Genomic DNA, 24,094 nt, shown 5'->3' on the forward strand with positions numbered 1-24,094 from the left:
ATTTCCACGTCAAGTTGTCTTTTTATAGATCGCAAACTTAACATGGAAAATCATGAACGTACCATTTTTTGCACAAATGCACGCTTTATAAATGAGACTCTGGACTTTGTGGTTCTTGGAAAGACTAATATTTTCATAATGAGAAAATTTTAGACTGATTTCAACTCTGGACTACTACATTATTTCAAAATAGCTCTTATGGTCTGATTCTATCTCCACAGCGAGTAAATGTACAGTCCCCCAGGGTGTATTTTCACACTATGGAGGTGTCTCCATATGTGCGATCACAAATGTCCCACGACGCACACACTTGCCATGGAATAATGTCTAGATTAATGTAGGTGTCAATTTGTTAGGCGTGTATGTGGTGAGGACAGTTACTATCCTACTTATCCCATCTGACTCAAACTAAAGTCATAAATCATTACCAAAATAAAACAAGGTGTCATATCAATCACAAAATAAAAAGCTCACACATGATTTCAATTTAAACTGCGTATGTCTTACCCTTGTAGTGTACGCTGCCTCCGCATCATCCTCCAGGACTCGAGACAGTCCAAAATCGGACACTTTACAGACTAGGTTCCCATTGACCAGGATGTTCCGCGCAGCAAGATCGCGGTGCACGTAGCCCATGTCCGACAGGTACCTGCAGGTTCCATAAAGAGAACAGCGTTAGCTAACAGCTGATGTCTTGATGGTGCGTTTAAACACAGGCTGGAAGCTTGTACACATACCTCATTCCAGATGCAATACCACGCATCATCCCCACCAGCTGGATCACCGTAAACTGTGCGTCATTTTTCTAACAAGGACAAGAACAGAAGAGTTAGTCCTGCTGAAAAGAGACACGCATTTGTACAATATAATAAGCAAAATCAAATGTTTTTGTCATGTTCCATTTATAATTTTGAACATAAAGTGTAACAGAAATGTAATAATTCCTGCAAGATCATTATATCTGTTGAAAAAGCTGTTTCGAATAAGTCTTCAACATAGAAAAATAGCAAACACAAAGTGAAATGTGTAACTAAACCTAAGGAATTAAAGTGATGTTCTGAAATGTTTATGGTGGTCATGTTGTCCAAAAAAAAAGACGCAATAACCAGATTTAGGGCTGGGATAAAAAGTCCTCACTGCTAAACTGACTTGATTTGATAATTTGATCTGGATTATATTGAAATGCATTTAATTACTGTCAAATAATATATGCAACACGCAAAACAACAAAATGCCAAGCGTATTGATCCCGTTGGCTTTTCATAATCTGCGTTTTTTTAAAGAATCAAACAAAAACATGCAACCAAAAATACCCATTATTTCCACTATCTTTTGTTCTGTCCGAGTTCCTCTGGTATTGCTCATTGCTTTCCTCTAACTCCCCTGCACGCTCTAGAAATGCTCCTGCGGTCATGTCTCATTTTTATGTCCACATGAGTGCTTGTCGGCGCTCCCTGCTCACAGCGGAGCAGTCAGGGAATCCCCAAACCAGGATAAAGAACTCCTCAAATCCTGCCCAGGGCCGGTTCATTGCCCCTGCGCTGCCGTGAGCTTTACACCATTTCACAAAACGCTGGTCTCTGGTGGAGAGTGCAGCCAAGTCAGCCAAACCCCCTGGAGCAAGCGCACCCGCCTCCTCATTCCACACTACTCAAGACCAGACTTAACCTTCAAGCCTCAGCTCCCTGCACTGCCAGCGCACAGGAAAGACAACGCCAGCGCCAGTTGTAACAATAGAACGTGCTGAATTCATGCAATTTCTTCACAAAGATTTGAACAATACCGTCAGAGATAACACCAACTCCTCTGATGGGATCTCATAATTATACTGTTTGCAACATTTGGCTTTCACTTTCAGGCAAATTCTACAGATATAGGAGTAATTGTGTACGGCAAATTACCAGTGAGAAACACAAGCAAATACACAACATACAAAATATATACGTTTATTTAGTTAACAGTTACAATTTAGCTATTATGCTAACTCATGCTAACGCTGCATGTTTATGTTGAAGCTGCTGCTGACACATTGATTAATATGCACTGTCCAAAATCAAATTGTGATAAAATGTGAATATATGAGTATATTTCTGTGATGTATTTTTTCTGCATAATAGTGATATTTTATCTGCATCATTAGTCTAAGAGAAGAACGGGTGTGTGACAAACTGCATTTGTGAAGGGGTCGTAAAGATGGGCCAAAGAATGTTGCCCCAGGAGGGGGGGTGACAGCCCAGAGGAGTTTGGGTAATGTTTACCCAAGGCTTGATCTCTACGGAAAAATACCAAGTGCCTTGATGTGAGGCTGACCAATGAGAAATGTGACCCGCCTATTCTAGAATATCTAATAAAACCAACCAGCATGGGAAAAAACGAGGTGAGACGCAGGAGGGTCAGCCAGGCTCCTTACAACGGCCTGGCTGACACAGCCCAGTGTTTTCTCCCAAGCTTGCCATACAAATGTCTGATATTTCTGTGTCCTTTCATATTCTAAGTTGAATTGTGTTCTCGATGTGTTACGGAATAGCATCGGTGTATGTCTCCTCCCAAGGACATTTTCTGATTCCATGACACAAATATATATAAATATATAATAAATACATTGTCGTGGATTTGGGGTGTTTTTTAGTTTTACTTTTTTAATATATCATCATAGTTTTGTACTTCATTATAGAATGTGTGAGCTGGTTTCACTGTAAAAACAAAGAGTGAGAATCAAATGGTCTGTGCTTTTAAATGTAGTTTCTTAAATGTCTTTTTTTATAGTTATGTGCGTGTTAAGTTTCGCTTTTTACCTGTTTAAATAAAGATGAATAAATAAATAAATAAATAGCTTTTATACAGTATTTTTTCCTTAGCCTTTTATCAACTCCTTATTTTGATTTTATAGTTTTTCCTTTACTATGTTTGGTTTCTTTTTTCACAACTACCATTTACTACCTTTCCATTTGCTATTTGTTGCTCTGTGTTTTAGCTAAAGTAAATTACATTCACAAGACACGGCACATTTATAGAATCCCTTTTTCTGAAAATGTTCATGTTTTTTCTTAGTTCTGTATATGTCGCCCATGCAAACCACTTGAACAGTGATATCTTGTACAAGTGAGATTGCATCAGCAGCACACACTCCAAGGCCTCTTACAAGTGAAATGTTCAGCCTCAGGTATAAGTGATGAGCGTGCCTTTAAGTGCACTGTCCAGAGCAGTGACAGCTAATCTACCAGCCCGGCTTCTGTCCTCCTCTCAAGGCTGCGTCATTTATCCTGGCCCCAGTACACCAGTCATCCATGTAATTGCTTTAGTCTGCTGTCCTGCCCTGTCCTACCCCGCCTGCTGGTGTCCCTCCTAGGCCATGGTACAGGATTACTCCCCCTGGGCTAAAAAATATTGACAAGTCAGCAGCAGCAGCAGCAGCAGCCAACCACAGGCCAAGCAAATCTGGTTCTGGACACTTATTCTATTTTGGCAAAGATCTGTCCACATTCACTGAACGATCCGCTACAGGATATTTGTGAACACATGTATATTCCAGGGTAGCGGACAATTCATGCAAGAGTTCAAAGACAAACTGGAAGAAAGTGATGTTTACAGCGGAAGTTGAAGTAATCACTCGTTTAGGAGTGGTCAGTGGTAGAAAAGGTTTATTTACCGTATTTTACGGACTATAAGAAGGACCTTTTTTCATAGTTTTGGCCGGGGTACGACTTATACTTATATTTAAACTTATATACTTATACTCCGGAGCGACTTATATGTGATATCATTCTTCTCTATTATGCATTTTTTGGCTGGTGCGACTTATAGTCCGGAAAATACGGTACACATTTCATTGCTGAGATCCCCAGGGGTAAATGTGTTTTTGTCTATAATTGATAGCAATAATAAAAAGAAAAGAAAAGAAAAGGGTTGAAAGATCAAGACGTTTTTGACTTCCATCCAAAAGTCATTTTCAATCTGATGGTTTGTACAGCTAGCATCTATACTTCCCTCAGCTCAAATAGTTTTTCTTTCTTACATACCTAAGCCTCAATGACCCAAGCTTGTAAACAAACAACTCTCACTTCCTTTGAAACCTTTTCTACTGTCTTCAGGGTATTTTCTAGTGCCGTTTAAGACTTCATAGCGCTGTTCTCGCTTTGGTTGGTGTTGTCATTTTGAGCAGGTGTTTAGCCATGATTATGAAATGAACAATAATAGCTGCCAAATAAACTGGCCTTGAGTGCAAAAATAAGTGCATAATAAACATTGCAAACAAGAATCATTAGAATAAAGCTGATAAACTACACTGTTGTTCTTAGATGCATTTATTTTGTTTTCAATGTTCTGGTGCACCTTGTAGCACGAGGATAATTGTAACAAAGTGCACAGTGGCAAAGTGTTTTTGAGAAAAACGAATGAGGAATGTTTGATCTGAAACCATTGTATTTGTTGTCGAGTCTAATAACTCTCTATAGTGAATTATAGTGTAGGTGTAAGTATTGAAATGTCAACCATACTTGCATTTAACAGTAATATGTAATTCCCACATGGGGAAATTTCATAATTTCCCCATGTGGGACAATAAAGGAATATCTTAATATGTGGTAGATGTAGCCTAAGGAAAATTCGATAGCATTATTTTATACTTACAGATAAAAGGACATTTTTTTATGCGAGGCTGTGTTTCATGTTAAGATTACCTGCTTTTAGAATAAATGGATATCATAACATTTCATAAGCTCATACCATATTGTTATTTTACACTCACCTTTCCAATGCAATGTTTCTTATGGTTTTCATCATGTAATTGAGTTTTCTGACTATTGCTTGTATCGTAGCAGCTTATTGACGTCATCTCTTCATTTGCTGTGCGCTACTGTGTCCTGTAGAGGATTGAGTCATCCTTATGTTATTTTTCAGGTTGGATTTAGTCACCAACACATTTAATTTCATTTGAACCGGTGAACCTACACACAAGGAGGACATTGGTGAAATACTTGGCAAGCATGTTGTTTTGGAAGTGATACAGGTCCAATCCAGGTGCCTTGAGCAATCAAAATATATGCCATGACAATATTATTTATGCTAGTTTGACGTTTTCCCTTAGTGTTATTTAAGTTTGCAGGGTATTGTTTAGTAAAAACCTGTTTTGAGTGTGTTCATGGCTAATAAAAGATGGCAGTACCTTCAGAAAAGTGTCCAGTGATCCATTCTCCATGTATTCTGTAATGATCATCACTGGCTTGCCTGAGAGGGAAAAAAAGTATTAGAAAATTACCAAACGGTACATAAAACAAATTATTATTTATAACATTATTTCACTTGTACTTCAATGCAGGATTATTAATTTACTTACTTCTTAGTTTGGTTTTAGCATTTTTAAACTGTAGCACTTTGATCATTTTTAAGTCAAGTGCATTACAAATAAAATGTATTATTATCAGGCCCTGACAATTCAGTCAACATGCTATATTTATAAACTTTATAGTGGAACAGTGTTTAAGACTCTTCCCTTCAGAAAGATGGTCCTGAGTTAGATTCTCAGACTAGACATCGTTTTTCTGTTCTTATAGTTTGAATATAACTATATCCATCTGATCTGGATAATTTTGTTGTATGATTTGAATGTATAATGACAAATAAAGCACTTGACTTTACTGGTCCTTAATTCACAACACTGAAACATTACTTTGTAGCTTATTTTAATTAATTAACTAATGAGCAATATACAAGTTAGACTCAAACTTCATCAAAAGGCATCAAGAATCAGTTGAAAAAGCCTTACTCTTGGTGACCACTCCCTCCAGTCGGATGATGTTGGGGTGGTTGAACTGGCCCATGATTGACGCCTCCCACAAGAAGTCCCGCCTTTGCTGCTCGGTGTATCCTGCCTTCAGAGTCTTGATGGCCACCTGGATCTCTCTTTTCCCAGGCAGCCTCAGCGGTCCGCAGCACACCTCGCCAAATTCACCTAAACAAATAAGAGGTAGCGTTTCAGCACAGATAGTACAGATAGTAATAGTCACTTACAAAAGTTTAGTTTTTCTCCTATACCTGATTTTAAGACGCGCATCTGTAACTTCTTTTCATGTCAAACTGAAAAACGTCTTTGCTATTGCATTAATCTGTTTTGTTAGCTGGTCTCTGCTTTGCTAGTTCACATAATATATAGACAATTCTATTTGATATGTTTTGTTTTGTGCAGTCATACGATTTTTTTTTTTTTCATTTTTTTAGATTTAATAGCTTGGATTTTGTTACTTAACATTATGGTTCAGCCTGTTCATTAATATACATAGAAATCACGTTACAGTGAAGTGTTTTACTGACTTTTTACAGGTTTAGACTTTATTTGACTTGACATATCACCATATTTTTTCATTGTTTGACTGAATACGTCCTTCAAGTATGTGACACAGAAATGTAGCAATTTTATTTTACTGAGAAAAAGAACAAGAGAATAAGCTAGATGATGAACGCAATTACGGGCAAATGGCGTGGCACCTCCATATTGCCACGTTATATGTAAGAACCTGCCTGTCGGAACAGCCACATTTCAACGCATTGGAACAAACGATAATGTATTCTGTGAGACATTATGCGTGGCACATCTAACACGTGAACACTCTGGGATCAGCGTCTCTATCTCTATGAGAGCCACACTCGCATAATGAGCCCACTCACCTGCCCCGATGATGCGCTCTATGGAGATGAAGGAAACGTCGATCTCCTGCGCGAACTCGTGCACTGCCTGGTTTGGGTCTTCGTAAGTCAGTGGGTCGATGTAGGTGCGCACCCCGGGGAATTTAACTGATGAGACACGCACAAAAATGTCAATGGCATTAAGATGGTGTTAAGATAGCATTTGCCGAGGAATTAAATAAAGATTAGGTGGTGGATGAGTGGTATTTGTGAATGGTAATTAGGCTGAGATCTGCACGAATGCGGGATCAGTGTCTGAAGTTAGTTGTCATTTTGTTCCTTGTCAAGTGGTGTTAAAGGAGACATATTTTTAGCCTATTCAGAGTTGTATTTTGATTGATTGATTGATTGATTGATTGATGAATGTATGTTGAGTAAACTTGAGTATTGTGTAGCAGTCAAAGCGCTCAGAAAATTCATGTCTTCACCTACCCCCTATCCCCGCCCACTGCTCAGTAGTTACTTGCAATTCTTTGAAAATTCAGACTCTGGGCCATACACAGATTGTACTATAAGAGTTCTGATTTGAGTCCTAGAAACCTTTTTTCACTTCTTTTTTTTTAAGTTTCACTCCGTATTTGGTACATGTTCGCACATAGTAGGAACAAGGGACTAGAGCCTCACTTAGGGGACTTTTTTAGCTCCTGTTCTGGGGCAGGTACTTTTCCTGTCGGTCACAAGCCCATGTACAACACTGACTTTGTTGGAAAATAGTTTTTTGTTAATTTTCAGAATAGTGCTGCACGGTGGTCGAGTAGTTAAGGCGGCAGCACATATGCCAGGCTCCATGTGCAGCCAGCCACAGTGTTGTTAAAATCCTGGCTCTGCATCTCCTCCCTTCGCTCTCATCCCCATTTCATACTCAGCTGTTCTGTCAAATAACAGCTAACCCTCCAAAACTGACCCTAACCCACAAGATACATTATTTTGATGCACTAGCTAATTGTAAATCATTGTGTCAATGTTATGGTTGGTTTGAGGTTTTTGTCCATCACAGGTTTATGTTCATGGACTAAAAAAAAAAATAAAAAAACATTTTTTTATCCAATATTGAATTCAATATTTAAATGTTCCACACTATACAGATACTAATGTTAAAGCCAGTTAAACCCTGTTTCAGCCTCTGTTGCTGTGTGAATGCGAGCAAGTGGGACAGGGATGTTTCTCTGACTTAACAGGGACTGTGGGATTATAGGGATATGGTTCTTGGTGCAAAAACACCTTATTACAGTCCATGTCTAGCTATAATATAGACATCAATGCAAGATTACCTTTAACACAAATCAGTTTCCACCTCAGATGGATTTCTTTTTGTCTCAAACTGATTCATCAAGCTAATTACCCCAAATGGAAGACATCATTCACATCACCTTTTATGTCTCTCATAAAAATGTTCTTTGGTGCCATGAATCATGACATAAATCATTTTTCACAACTGGTGTGAAACAAATGCAGCCGTCCCGCACAGCCAACCCTGGTGCCAACAGATGGGAAGCAGGACACAAAGCCAAACCGTGTGGCCAAATATATTAAGCTGTCACGGCCTATAAATCTTCATTGCTTTGTGCGCCTTTTGCCAAAATGTCTGCCGAGAAGCCGATCTGTAGCTGTGTCATTCAAAATAAATGGCTCTGAGTATGGGACATTGTTAGCGACACGCACAGGTGAGGTTTGAACAAATTGACAAAGACGTGGCCGCTAAGTGAACCCGGAAAGTGGTGTGAACTTGAAGTGAACTTTATGGGTGAAATCGGTTTGGAAACTTACTGTGACCGTTGTGGAAGTGCATCTTCTCCTCGTCGGGGTCCTGCTTGGCTTTGCTATATCCACAGCGCCTGGAGGACAGACACACAAACGGGGAGATGTTACGCTATAAACAGTCTGGTTCTAGTTTGCATATTTTGAAACGCTTTGTACATTAACGACACTGCCTACAAAACCTCTCAAAGCAACCAGAAAGAACAGCAGTATGGGAAGGGCGGTTTGGCAAAAAGAAACAAATCTGATCTGATCCTGTGACGAAATGCTATTTAGATGATCATCAGCTTTTTGCTCCAATGCTTTTCTGTTTAGTGAGATCAAAATGATCAAAAATACATGACACAGAGAAAGAAGATTCAAATTATGCAAATGGCATCAAAACATAGTCCTAAATATTGAGTCCGGCATATTTTGTCCCAATTAGTCCAAAATCTGTCAAATGTACTCAGTTCAAACCTGTGTGCATTTTTTAAATTATTAGTCCTTGATTGTGGGATCAGTTTGTGTCATCCATTTGTTTCATAATGGTCTTGTTTCCTGTAGCCAGACGATTAATCCAAAGGCATCCATTTGTTGTGTCCATAACAGGTGTTTTGAGGCTCAGATGGAAAGTTCTGAAGTGGAATACCAGTACTGAAAACAGTTTTCTGTTAATCTCAGTCCAATTCTACTGAACCGCAGGACATTTTCAAAACACACGATAACCCTTTCTCAAAGTCTTGAGAAACATGAGTCATATACACATTATACATGTAAATTTACCGTTAATACTAATAATATGTTTTTGTTTTTTTCTACAAATAAAGTTTTTCACTTTACCACAGCGGTAATTAATACATCTGACAATACAGTTCAAGCATTTTTAATATTTAATGACTTATACACTTGATATTTATGTTTTTGTAAAGCAAAATTCCAGCCTCAAAGCTTCAATTCAGTTTCCAACAATACAACAGTCCCTGCCTTAAGCATTTAGCTAACCTTTAAGACACAAGAGACTGTTTGTTTTTTCAATAAAGCCAATGTGTTCAGTATTGATTTCTGCTCTGTTTTGTGGAAAGTAAACTACAGACGAAAAACGAAAAAAGTCAAAGCTAGAAAAGTATATTGTTTATCATGAATTATATTTTCCAAAGGCTATGTACTTCCTTTTGTTCTGATTTGCTCGTTGCATGTCTCTACAGGGGGAAACGAATCTATCAGAATAATTTCATATGGTTGTTCTGTATTTTGCTAACGCAGTAACTCTATTTGGAAGAATACTACATAATACATTCATGAAAAAATGATAACCTGGTTCTAGGATGTTTTTCGAGGATATTTTTATTTTGAAAATTACAGGGTAGGAAATTGCCAAATGAAACAAAATGGTCTCCGACCCTAAAAAAGAAAAAAATCAAAACATCATCACTAATTGATGTGACAACACTGAATATACCAAATAACAACTACAGGTTTCAAATATTGACAAAATTAAGACCAGTTCAATAGCATTTAACAATTCCAAACAAAATACGCTATTAATGCTATATATGCTATGTTTTGGATAGTCAAAAGCGAAAGTCCTGTTACCAAAACCCCCGGCTATTTCCCTGTATCTACTCAATTCCAGCCATAATATTTCTAGAACCAGCACACATAAATACAATCATTCCGGGAGGCTGTGTATCCCAGAGGCCACAGCCCAACCACAACTTGCTGGAAAGTCATGGCTGTTTGTGTGCGTGTTCCGCAAACACTGCCCGATGTCAATATTTAGACGGGCCGCATCAGCGATAATCACAGATAACCCCGATTAAACAGCGGGATTGATTTTTACACTTGATCCTATTCGCAAATAAAAATCCTCCCACCTATGTAGAGGTCATGTCAGAGTCTAGTCCATGTCTGTGTTTTCAGAATAATGGCTAGAGGGTGTAAAATCTGGGCAACTGGGTGGGGTTTCTGTTCCTATGTGTGTGGCTGCCGTTGCCGGGAGGTATTCAATTTACCGGATCTGTCGAGTCAAGGGCTTTTCAGATCGGTAGCCGCGTTGCCGACCGTCCGACTTCCTGCTCACCCTCGCACATGAGTTGTTCCAGAGGGCTGTTTTTGGAAGTGTATGCATGCGTGGGTAGATTCTGAGGGGGTGGTGGTACACTGGATTTGGGCTATGGGGGAAGGGAGTAGTGGGGGTCTGTGTCCTAAATCCTTCACTGGAAAATTTGGCTTTTGCGAGATCACTCCTCCCCCTGCACAGCTGAAACAGTGACTGGTTAAGCTGGATTCTGCTCCTCTCTCCGCGGTTAGCTCCTCTCTCCGCGGTTAGCTCTTTATATGGTTATGCAGCTCCAGAAGTGCGTATTCACTATTACAGGCAATGCATTATTCAAGAAAGCTAAAGTGAAAGTGAGATAATTGCTATAGAGGAGACGAGTTCATAAATAAAGGAGGCTAACTATAAATGTTGGTTCAATTATAGAAGGCACAATTAACGGCTTATCTTCATCTTTGCTGTAATGCCTAATGATTTCTAATGATCTGATCAAAGGTGGAATTAGCCTGTCATGCTCTCTTGATTCAACTTCTAAAACTGCAGCGAAAGTAAAATGTATTTGGTTTATCAGAATCACTCCTGGGTGATTAATGTTGTATAGGACAGGGGGGTTAAAACTATGGCCAAATGCAGCCCTCAGTGGGGTGGTCAAAAGTATCATAAATCAGATACTAATTGATACTAAATCTAGTATCAAAACTAGATACTTGAAGTAAAAAATCTTGAGTCTTACCAGAACTAGAACACAAAGCCCTATTATTAGTGTTGAAAATGTCAGTCTGTTTTAAACATTTACTAAATAAGATACATTTTAGACATTTATATCTTGAATTGAGTATTTTCCTTTGACTTGAAATCGAGTTTAAAATGTTAGTATCTTGACACTAGTCCTCAGACAGATTATTGTCAGCCCACATAAGCATAAACTGTTCTTTTATAATCTACCATCAAACCCTCAATAACAAACATTGAGGTGTGATACAGACCAAAATTATTGTATTATTGTTAAACTATAAGGCTGAGGATCTATTATGGTACAGTTAATTATACTTTTCTCCTCCTTATGTATTAAATTTGAATTAAATTGCCATTCTAGCAATTCATCCTGCAGTCACACCAACTGAGCCACAGGTATAACACACACACAGAAGAACCGACTTTCTTTTTTTTTCTCAATCCAATTCATGCACAATTAAATATTTTCAGCATTAAATCCAAACCATCTGTGTTTTCCAATGACCATTCTGTGCGTTGGCATCCCTCCACGCTCTCCACCTGCCCATTCAAACACACAGACCTCCTCCGCAGCTCCTGTTTATGGATGATGTGTGTATTTACTGACTTACCGTCCACTGAGCAGGAAGCCAGCCACCACTGCCAGGAGGACCAGAGCCAGTGTGATGGCCACAGCGACGATAGAGGCCTGGGCGCGCTCGCTGGTGGCTGTCACTGCCAAGAAAACAAGCGCACACACTTTGAGATAATAATACGACAGAGACACTGGGCACACCTGGCGAGTAGTGCGGACCAGAGACAGGTGGGAGTCACAAGTTTGAGCTGTATTGTTATGTAACGCTTCCCTTTTCCCGCAAGGTTAGCATTTTATTTCACTTGTTTTGATGATTAAATGATCAGTAAAGTAGATTTTGTTAGTTTTACAACAGTGACAAGAATAAAATCAACATTTATTGCACACTTCAACATGATTAAATCCTATCGTTTGTATTGTGTTGGTTCAATTGTGAGTATATGAGAAAATACCAGGTCTAAAGATGCTATATTCACAAACAAGGCTTTATTGCTCCATGAAACTCTCTCCTCCTCCATCATCCTCCCTCTTCCTCTCCCTTTTCCAGTTTTATTACTCACAGTAAGGGCTGGTCTGGAATTCAAAACGTCGACTAAATGCACCATAGCCTGCTGAGGTCCTGGCTCGCACCTGTAATGAAGTAAATATCACAATCAAATACACAGACAGTTGTCAGTGAAGTCAGAAATGTGAGCTGTATCACTCGCCCAAACTCATCTGTTAACTCTGCCTTGGAATCAGTGTTTGAATATGTTACCGCAATACTACAAGTCTACTTGGATTCCCGTGTGTGGAGACTTGCATCTCTGTTCACTTCCCCTTAAAATGATCTGATCAACATTTACATTGCATAGCTCACCTAAAATGTATACTTTACTATTGTATAGCAATAGCGTCTCACATTGATTTAGTGTCAGTTACCTTCTTAATAATCATGTCCAGTACTGAACAAATATTGTGATTCATCTCTGTCTGTGTTAGATTTAAGTCTGATTTTAATAATGATTTATCTTGATACCACTACTACTACTAATCCCACTACTACTCCCACTACTACTCCCACTACTACTCCCACTACTACTACTACTACTACTACCACTATACTACTACTCCCACTACTATTCCCACTACTACTCCCACTACTACTACTCCCACTACTACTCCCACTACTACTACTACAACTACTACTACTCCCACTACTACTACTACAACTACTACTACTCCCACTACTACTATTACCACTACTACTACTACTACTACTACTACTACTACTACTACTACTACTACTACTACTACTACTGCTATCTGTTTGAGACAAAAAGACACTTTGAAGATATAACTTGCTTAAAGCCTCTAGTTGCTTCAAGACTGCTAAATGGAAAAAGACTGAGATGAATGAATGAAGACTTTCTAACCATAAACTGTTACCAATTCCTTTTTTAAGAAGAGTTTTTCACCCATTTTGACCAACAAAACCTGCCTAGACAGTCCAAAGAAATCCATTGTACCAAAGCTCACCTGGAAGATGTAAACAGAGGAGGGCTTGAGGCCTTCCACCACCATCTCCGTCTCCTTCGATTTAATTATGGTGTAGCTGGAGTCCTGTTCCTGCGGGAAGACGATACAGAAGGGATATAGCACACATTGTTTCAGCGCAGAATACATTTCTATCTGCTTTACCTGCAGGGTACGTGCACGTGCTTTTGAGTCTTTGTGTGTCTCGGTATCATCTTCCAGACAGTAACCACATGAGGTTTAAACGCAGCTAAATGTCCCTCCATTAGCCTGGAGCCATTAGCTAACCACTGACCACAAAACCTCTCTTCTGCTTTGGATACCTTTATTCTGACCTTCCCCCGAAAAAGAACATGTCAGGGTATGAAAGGGAAGGGCGCCGGAAAAGCGTGAGCTCAAAAGAATCAAATTGCCGGCTCTGCTTTTAAAGAATGGATTAGAAAATAACTAGTGCATCAAATAGTCATTAGGAGGTGTAGTTTTTCCTCTACGGATTTGGTTTGAATGGTCTTTATTTCAGGGGCAGAATGTGCGGTCTTATTACTCTCCCCTGCACAATTTAAAATAGATAAAGTTCGTAACACATATACAGTGAGTAAAATAAAGGCAATATGCACGGTCAGCAGGTTGGGGGAAATGTAGTAGTTTGCATACTGTACACTATTCAAGAAGTTCAAAAGCCCATGTTTTTACGATAAAATTGTTTTTACTTTTACATTTTCCTCAAGAGGTTATTCTGTTTAGTGCCAAAGTGAGATATTAGTATATATGAGTATTTCTGGCAACATTTGGTGCAGAAAGCAATCTATAAACACTTACTTCTTCATTGATATTTGTGCAATGTGTGAAATAAAGTCAATTTAAGTTGTATTTTTCAGTGAAGGTCTAAAGTTACGTCAAATTATGTCTTGTACAGAACATAATTTGGGCCCATTTAGCATTGAAACAATATAGTTCTAATTAGAACATGAAAGCAGCTATGGTAGCCCTGAGGGAACATATTTCTAATTAAAGGGACATGTATGTCTTTAAGTTTTTTAAATGGTTCATTCCATTGAGGTTTATCAGTGCTGTATTTTTACACAACTTTCATGTAACCTAAAAGTGATCAATGGAATTAAATGAGTGAAAGAAATGAAATGGTACAGTATGCAAAAAAGCACGGCGAGTTACTTCCACAAAAATACAATGTGTCTGAAAAATAAAACAAAGAATACTTCGCAATTACAAAACAGACTCTATAAAGGCAAGGCAAGACTTTACAAGGAAAACATTTTAACTTATGTGATTTAGCTTGTAAACATGTGCTTAAGTGATGTTAACACTTTACCTTTTCAAAGTACTTGATCTCGTACTCGAGGATGATGCCGTTGGGCCGGTCCGGCTCGGCCCAGGACAGAGAGATGCTGCTTTTCCCGGTGTGGCCCTTCCGCACCACACTCACTGGAGACGGAGCTGCAACACACATACACACAATCACTGCAGATACAACATCACTCAACTAAAAGAGATATGAACGAGCAACATGACAAATGAGCAGTGGTGAAAAGAGAACTGAAAAAAGTGTTTAATTAGGCCTAAAAGGGAAAATTACACTGGCACAACTACATTTTAGTGGCATTTTAGTGGCATTTTAGTGGCATTTCAGTGGCATTTTAGCTTAGTCGTTTATACAAAACTTGACTAAATCAAATACTAAATTAAGTTGTTTTTAAACTAAAATCTGTATCCTCTGTGAGCTTTGGCCAATCAAAGCAGGTGATGCAATACTCTTACGTGTGTTTGTAGGTTTAGATTTTTAAAAATAACTACAATTAAAGCCGCAAGTGGCAATGATCGGCCCTCGCCACGCCGCCGCCGCTACGCCGCCATGCCGCAAGAGGAGGGGGCGCTAACGCGCCCCAATGGTCCTTTTATCACGCCTACTGCTGAATCTGTGTGACGCTGTCACATCTTCTCCCCTTTGTTTTACCATCAAAAAGCAATTTTATTTTGAATTCTTGGCAAAATGTGCGGCTTTGCCGCACAGAGACCGTGACTCTTTGAATAAAAATGTGGATAACTTTTGATGGTCCACCCCTGAAGATGAGTCTCACCAAATTTCAAGTTAATAGGGCTGACGCCCTGGGAGGAGTTTGTGAAAGTCTAAAGTGTAAACATGTTCTGGCGATTTTCCCGTTGGAATAACATGGGAGGTTTTGGTCATCGCTACGGCAACGCCATAACAATTATGACATGGGTCTCTTTGACTTTTTTGATGGGGATGCTAAAATTGAGTTGTGTGTCAAATTTCATATAATTTCGCAAAACTAGACATTTAACCTCCATATAAAATCTGTAGGGGGCGCTGTGGCGCCAAATTAATTTATTTCACTTCGTGTAGGTTTAGGGCAAAGAGTTTAACAACTGATTCTAATTTGACGCAATTCGGACTTTATCTAGAATTTCAGAAATCTCCCAAATTTAACATTTCTGCCGTTTGCCCAGATAAAGTTTGCGGCTTAGTCTGCACGGGGCGTGCATGAGTGAAGGAGTGCGTTAGTGAGTGTTTGGAAGTGGGCGAGCGCTTCACGCTCGATTTCGTGCGCACTACGTGCGCACTTTCGCAGCCTTACGAGATTAATAGGCCTCTCGCCAGCTTGTGGCGCTCGGGCCTAATTAAATGGCTAGAATTGTACTGAATTACAAGTACAGTCAGAAAAGTAAAATCACCCCAAATATTTACTCAATTGCAATAACTTGTGTTACCTTTGTTAGTTCGTTTTCAACTCAAAATGACTTATATCGCTTGAATTAACTTTCAGAGGGATGAGATCTCACAACTGAAATTGCGAAAGAGATTACGTGATGAATTAGGAACATTTGCAGAACAACAGGAACATATAAAAAGAGGGTTGTTTTTGCAGTGGTGGACGGAGGAGAAAATAATGTCTACACGTCTACAAAACGTGCCGGTAAATGATGTGGTAGAGGTTCAACAAGGACATTAAAAGTGAATAGAAAATGAACAATGACTTGGATTAATATAGATATTCGTCCCTTCACATCCTTACATAGGCATTGTGGGTTAAGTCCAATGACGCAACTACATTATGTACTTGTCCCAGATACACAATATACTTTATGTCTTTCTCAAATCTACTGTGGACTGCAGTGTCGCTCGAGAGGAAATTGGCTCACAACATAAGACAGGTGACTAAATGCAGGAACAACAAGGACAAACAGTCTTCCCGGTTACATTTATGCATCATTTTCAAAGCCTGTTACAGCAAAAATCTGTTAAATTATGCCATTTTACAACTTACATAACATCCTCGTTAGCTGTGATTAAACAGGAGAAACGTGGGGAGTTGTAAACGCAGTGGGGGCCCCGGATCGACGACACCTCTAGCTTTGATGAGTACACACAGGCAGCTAATTGTTTGTCGAAATGAGTCTGATGTTTGTGTATGAAATATTCAAGTTATTATTGTGCCTCGCAGTGACAGAAATGACAAAAACTGTAACATCTGGAACTTGGGTTGGATATGAAATTTGCAGAAGGGTATCGTGGTACGCTGTAATCATAATCTATTATTAAGAGCGACCAAATGTTTTGGTTTCCTTGGTTAATATCCTGTTTTGATCACAGACTGGAGATGCAATTTTAATAACATAGTGTGTAATAACAATGGAAGACATGTCCAAAATGAATAATGATAATATTATTGGTAATGAGGCTGCTTTGAGTGTTCCACTGTTGGCTCTTGCTAATATTAAGACGTTAAGTTGTATGTTTGCCAATGTGTTATAAGAAATAAAACTTTACATACATTTTTCAGTGTGCTTTTCTGTGTTACAGTATAATTATTTCGAAGGTATGATGCAAGATTTTCAAGACACAATACATTACTCAATCTTACACAATATTGACCCTGCATATTTTATCACCTTTTTTTATTTAAATATTTTATGTTCAATTAATGCAGCTATTTAATTGCATTGGATCAACGTACCGGTAATATACACAATATATTAAAATAGCATTAGATTTTTTGAGTGCGAATGTACTTCATTATAATAAAATTATTAAATCAATGTAAATGTTATGCTTTTTAATCCCCCAAACTTTGCTTAAAACCTCTGAATGTGCCTGTGTCTAATTAAACCGTGCTTTACACATTTGCCACTGAGTCACGGTTGGCACAGAATCCCATGGTGTCAGTGACAAAACCAAGTGAAAAACAAAACTGTCAGCTCATAGTTTATGTTAAAGCTGCACAATGTTGTACAAGTATTTCAATAATTACTAAGAAATGCACACTCACATTTTATATTTACATGTTCTAATTGCCCCCCCAAGACCTTTGCAAACCTGTTATTAATATAGCAAATTATAAAAGTGTGCTAACTCCACTGGAGCAATTACTTCCACAATATGCTAAAACATGTCATCTAAACAAGAAAAGTGTAAAGCAAAGCGCTAAGTAGTGTTTTTTTCAATCTCAATGTCTAATAAATTGTTAGTTTGTAGTATTAAAAGGCCTTGGATTAATGGATTTCATGAACTTTATATTGTTGCCATTTAATTAACTATAAATAGTCAACTTTATTCCTCCAAAGAAAGTAAAAAATCTGCTCCAAACCACATACTTCTTTAGTTCTTGATGATTAAAAAGAGCTGATTATTGACAATTCAAAACGACTGAGTATTGATCTCAATAAAATGTAGATGTATTACAGCGCCCCAGTGCCAACCCATGTTTTGTGTGTAGTTATTCATACTACAGTACAGAAGTGTAGTTATTCATACACACAAGCGGTTACAGTACAGAATACAATTATTAAAACAGTGAAATTAATTAGGAAAGGAGAAAAAAAATCACAAAATTAACTCAGTCAGTGCTATTTAACATAAAAAATAGACAAAATTCTTCCTCCAAATGTTACACAGCATTTTATTGACGATTTGCAATGACATGGGTCTGAAAATTAAATGAAAATTAAGTGTTTACCTCCTCTTTTTCAATGTCTCCAAAATCACTGCCGTTTTGACTTTTTCTCTAACGGTAAATCATTGAAGTTCTGAAGTCGTGCACTCTGTAAATGCGCCTTCATTTCTTCCCGCATTGTTGTAAGTCAAACTGTTTGCCCATCTCTCAACGGGACGATTGAATAGTCCCTGACACATAAAGAGCTTTTAACCAGGCAAAACGCTCCCCCAGGCACCATCTTCCCCCCGCGCACTCGTGTATCCACCATCACAGTTTGGGTTTCAATAGGCTCAGCAGCGGACTACGGGGAATAAATCACGGCTTCCAAACACAGTAACAGTATCCTGAGTGGCGGGCCGTGCAGAAAGTGTTATCCGCGACATCTTAAAAGCCTGAAAGCAGACACCCAATCACACTCAATGTTAAAGCGAAGGAGAGAATGGTGGCACTGACCAGAAAAGGGCCTTTTTCCCAGCAGCTTAACAGGTAACAAAACACCAGCGCAAGAGCATAAGAGCTGCAAGGTTTATCCATCAAATCCTCCCAGAATGGACCCAGTGCAGCGTGAGAAGTGGAATCAAAAATTCTGAAAGTAATCCAAGGATCGTGTGGCAAGGGGACCCACACAACAATGGTGGGTAAAGGACGGGAAATTGACGGCAGTTTTGAGGCATAGTTTCAAAATTGTGTGTGGTGAACGGTGGAGCTGATGGAGCAGATTGGCAGATTTATTTCCGCCTCTGAGTGTGGAGTAAACGCACAGTATAGTTCTTTGAGACGCTTGTCAAGCCTGTGAAATGTCACATACAAATTTTATTTTTTATTTTCTTTGCTACCCAACACTTTGCGACCCAACTCCATTTACATCTTTGCACTGTATTTCCTTCTTGTATATATATTGACTTTTTTTTTTTAAACTTCTATTCTATTCTATTCTAAATGGTAAATGGTCATATTTATATAGCGCTTTTCTCCCGTCAAGGCACTCAAAGCGCTTTACATCAAGGAACCAGTCACCCATTCACACACACATTCACACCCCAGATGTACGCAGACACTGGGAGCGAGTTGGGTTAAGTGTCTTGCCCAAGGACACAACGGCAGTATTCACATGAGGCCAACCTGCGGGCCAGTGAATCTGATCCCTCTGACCGAGCGGGGAGTCGAACCGCCGACCTTTGGATTCTACTTATACATACACTTATTTTTACCTCATTTGAAAAACCTTGCTATTTTCGCTTCTTTAATTATTTGTATTCTTATGTACGTATTTTGATGGTTAATATATTGCTACATATATTTAAGTCATGATACAACTTGCCGCCAAGTTATTATGTAACTTGCCAATACATAATAACCAATATTCCATTGATCATTTTAAGTATTGAAGATTTGGTGACTCAATTTGGACTTAAATGTATTCATGGTCAATTTGAAATGTCTTCAAACTTACAGTTGAGTAGAGAATAATTTTAGAAAAAACGTGAATAGATTTAGAAGTCACGTCTTCAGTTCTGATCACCATAACACATCAACAAGTATTTCGTTTTCCAAATGCTACAAGGATCAAGACTAAATCCAGACTGAAATGGTCAAAACCAGGATAATACATTGTTTAAAATAAGACAACACAAATACTAAACAACAAAGATCCGATTGAAACAACAAACACAAAGAATCACTAAAGGTTTTTGTCGGTAATGATGTTATTTTTTCATTTAAAAACAGCCATTTCTTCTCACAATCGGTCAAACATTAGCATTAGACTGACACTGAAATCACACTTGAAACCATCACTCAACTTTTAATCACTCGGCATTACTTTAAACCAATCTCTCCAACATTCCATTTACTGCAAATCTGGTGACTCGACAACAACACAATTTCAATGTCACATGTGTTTTTCCTGTTGACATTTATGAACACCATTACCATTCCGTTCTTTTTACTACTGCTGACACGTTTCGCCGGTAAAAGTTTCAGCCCTCTTTGTCGCTAATACCCTCGTGATGTTGCATTAGACGGAATCCGCCCTCGCTCCCGTTTAAAAGCATTAACACTGGTTTGACAGACAAGACAAATATCACCTCGAGCGCGCCACCTCTTCCCTTTGTGCAACTTTCTCAGAGCCCTAAAAGCCCATTAATATATTCATCACTTCTTTTGGAGTTGTCTTTTTCACTTGTCTCCGCGCGACACCTAAAGGAGCGCAGCCGGGCGCACCTCTCCTCCCGCACGTCCCTCCTCGCTCCAAACAAAAGCTCTCTTTCAAAACTCCGACAGACTGAAGACGTCCGCCCGCTGTGAGAAGGGGAGGTGACGGAGGGATGGGAGGGGAAACCACGAGTGGGCTTTTCGACATAAAGACAAAGTGAGAGCGAGGGAAGAAGGAGACGCGACACCAGCAACACTCTGGGTTTAGAAGCGTGGTGTCGACAATAACACTTTGGCTCAGACGTTTTTAGTATGTGCTGTACTGTATCTGTTAATGAAAAACAATGGGATACAATAATAGGTATTTGTGGATTTATAATGTATTTATTGGTAGAAAATACGATTCAATTATTTGCTGTTGAAAATAGTGCAAAATGTATTATTTGATCAATGAGATTCAGAAGGAAATTGAAGAATTATGTATGTATATGCTTTGAATTGAAAATGTTTGCCTTTTAATTTTGGCCGGAGTGCGACTTATACTTATATTTATACTTATACTTATACTCCGGAGCGACTTATATGTGATATTATTTGTTATTTTCACACTTGCAACTGCATTTCATACTCCAGTGCGACTTATATATGTTTTTTTTTCTTCTCTATTATGCATTTTTGGGCTGGTGCGACTTATAGTCCGGAAAATACGGTATTTATCTTAAATGAAGTGATAACTAAGAGACACAGACACACCTTAAAGCATACCAGAAGATTTAATTTAAATAATAAAATAATCACTTACTGTATATACTGTAAAATGGAGATAACATTGTTGTTTTTTGAAATTTAAAAAAAAAAAAAAAAAAAGTGACATTTTGGCACTTTCCGCTGTTAGTTTTAGAGTCCTTTTGTGTTTTGTGTAGAACTTGAACCTTAATCAAGACATTTGCTGACATATTTCTGATGGTTTTTCATAATAATTGTCATCAAAATCATTGAAAAAAATATATAGATTACATTTTTTCTCAATATTGCCCACCTCTTAGTCTAGACTACAGGTTGCTTGTTTTGTTCACATCCCTTCTTTGAAATACATTTTTGACCTGACTTGCCTGGTGCAGTTTTGATGGAAATAAGCGGTTTACTAAGATGAAATCTACACATGTTGAATTATACAAATATAGTAATTTATCTTTCAGGTGTATAGCTTGTCTCATAAGATAACATTGTAAGTCTTATGCCGCGGAGCTGGGGGGCAATCAAGATAAAGTAGATTCATATTCCAACACAGAGACGGCGTCCATCAATATCATAAAGTGAATGGATTTCGCCTGCAGGCTCTTTTTGTTCTTTTCTTCTCCATTAATCTGCGAGCACAAGATGATCTATTTCATGTATGGAGAGGTTGTGAAAACAGAATGGCCGTCTGCGGCGGCACTGGCCCCTGATAAGAACAACCTCGTAACAATGACTAACATAAGCTGCTCGAGCCAGTATCTGTCGGCACCATCAGCCAAATCAATACCACGTTCCAATATCTGCTTTATTATCATTTAACTATCCCCGGAGAATGACAGACGCAGCGCTCGGAGGCACGATGGAGGGGAGATAAGAGACGCTAAGAGAGATTGCTTTATTAAAGTTGTAACATAGCAGAGCAAGGGCTTTCAAACACTCGGATTGCAACTCAAACTAACCACTCACAAGCGCTGCTCTTTTTTTGCAATCGTGATGTTACATTCCATATGTTTCTGTGTGTTTTTGGTCATATTTGATAAGAAAAATATGTATATAAATTTCCCCATTTCAAGTGGTGGCGTGATAAACTGTACTTTGTGTAAGAGTAGTAAGTAAGAATGAAAAATGAAAAGAATGAAAAAAATATACAATAAAAAAATAAAGATAAATAAGGCTAGGCAAAATAATATGTATCTGTTTGCCGTAACCCGACCGACCCGCTATGAAACTAACCTAAAAAACTAAAAAAATATCAGCATTTTGTTGAAAAAACGTCAAAATATTTTATTTTTCAGAACGTGCGTGGAAGTCGTCATATTGTCTTTAACAAGTTGGTTCGCCCTTGTCGGCGCCACTGACATCTCCATAGTAATGTCACCCTCTGTCAGGGTGTGAAATTTGACTTACGCAAATGCATTCTGGGATTGAAACACGTCCAGCAGCGTCATCACAACAAACATACGGCGTACAAAAGGTCGATTGAAAAATCTTAAAATCGTGAGAGTTAGTCTCCCGATCGGATTGATAAAGACGTTTTCTGTCATTGACTGTTGAAGCCTGACCCCTGGTGGTCACTCCAACTCAAAAAATGACAACATTTTGATATTTTTTTTTGCCTTCAAAGTAAAAAAAATAAGAATTTGCCTACCGACCGACCCACTTGAAAAATGTTGACTCGGGTTACAGCAAACAGACAATTTATTTGGGGTAGCCTAAGTACTTATTAACTATTAAATAATAATTAAACTAGAATATCAGAACATACTTTAGAATATAGTTGAGAATAGAGTTAATAAAGTAAAAAAGGTACAATATTACGATTACAATTACTGCACTTATTGTGGGTATTTAACGATTATGTGTGCGACTTTTTTGACTATTTTTCCAGTCAGTCTTTCCTGTTTGGACTTAAAAGTAAAAGTAAACTAAAAACAAGAAAACAACAACAAAAAACTAACTACTTTTGTGCATGAAAGCAATAAATCATGATCATTACACATTTATTCCACCAAATCAACATCATTTCCCAGGTTCCGACACATTACAGTCAATTACGATGTAACTGCACCATAACTAAGTACATACGGCTGCGTTAATACTTTTATGTTATATTGGTAACTGCCACTGCTGGGTTGATATTGAAAGTACTTGTGTTGTGAGTGGAATATGTGTCTTTGTGTCCATTGCTTGTCCAAAATCCCTTTCTGCCTAATGAGACAATAAAGGCTAATCTAAGCTAACACGAGCAGAGTTTATTCCTGATGTAAAGTTGATTTGATCCTTTTCTACTTCAGATTTTGTTATAAATCTAGTCCCTGTTTTGTGGCTATTTTGAAGTAGTGTGTTTCCAAGTATGAGTGCATGGGAATACTACATGAAAGTACTTATAGAATGAAAAATACTGTTTAGTTTGAACATTATCAATCACCATAAACGTATTGGCCTGCCAGTAATAGTTTTGTTGTAGTTGCCAGTGCTGTGCTATTCTTGCCTTTAAAATGTTCCACAAACATTCCATTTCATCTCACACATTTGCAACAACAAAAATTACAGGGCCAATGGATTCCTGAAAGTCCACAGTCTGGAAAATTATATTCAGGACCCTTCTCCGTCTATTCTCCCTCTTACACCTGGATGATTATGATGTTTTCTTTCAATAGCCAAATATAGAGCCGCCCACCTCCTACTATTGTGCGCACCATTAACACCGTCTCTGCTCCTTTCACATCCTCTCCAATGCCATTCAACACAGTTATTTTTAAAAGTTTGCATAGTTTCCCCAAACAGGAGATAACTAGCCACTTAGTCTAATAATCCGTAAACTAATCTATCATGATTCATTTGATTAATGGCCAGCAAGACGTACATTTATGGTACATTTATTATGCACGGCAAATGAGCAAACATGCAGAGATAATAGAGCTGTTA

At 38.4% G+C, this 24,094-nt stretch overlaps 1 protein-coding gene across 1 annotated transcript in view; it reads right to left on the reverse strand.

The window, feature by feature from the left end:
• Positions 1–24,094, reverse strand: part of LOC140368254 (ephrin type-A receptor 5) — a 120,556-nt gene that overhangs the window by 10,750 nt on the left and 85,712 nt on the right. The window contains exons 6-15 of the mRNA XM_072455216.1: positions 14,632–14,756; positions 13,305–13,394; positions 12,347–12,416; positions 11,824–11,926; positions 8,449–8,516; positions 6,664–6,789; positions 5,765–5,950; positions 5,165–5,226; positions 738–805; positions 508–649 (exon numbers count right to left, since the gene is read on the reverse strand). Of these exons, the coding sequence (XP_072311317.1) occupies positions 508–649; positions 738–805; positions 5,165–5,226; positions 5,765–5,950; positions 6,664–6,789; positions 8,449–8,516; positions 11,824–11,926; positions 12,347–12,416; positions 13,305–13,394; positions 14,632–14,756 (1,040 nt within the window). The remainder of the gene's footprint in view (positions 1–507; positions 650–737; positions 806–5,164; positions 5,227–5,764; positions 5,951–6,663; positions 6,790–8,448; positions 8,517–11,823; positions 11,927–12,346; positions 12,417–13,304; positions 13,395–14,631; positions 14,757–24,094) is intronic.

This window comes from Eucyclogobius newberryi, unplaced genomic scaffold (assembly GCF_026437365.1).
Source record: "Eucyclogobius newberryi isolate DKJ021-1_F unplaced genomic scaffold, fEucNew1.0.hap1 SCAF_2, whole genome shotgun sequence".
NCBI lineage: Eukaryota > Metazoa > Chordata > Actinopteri > Gobiiformes > Gobiidae > Eucyclogobius > Eucyclogobius newberryi.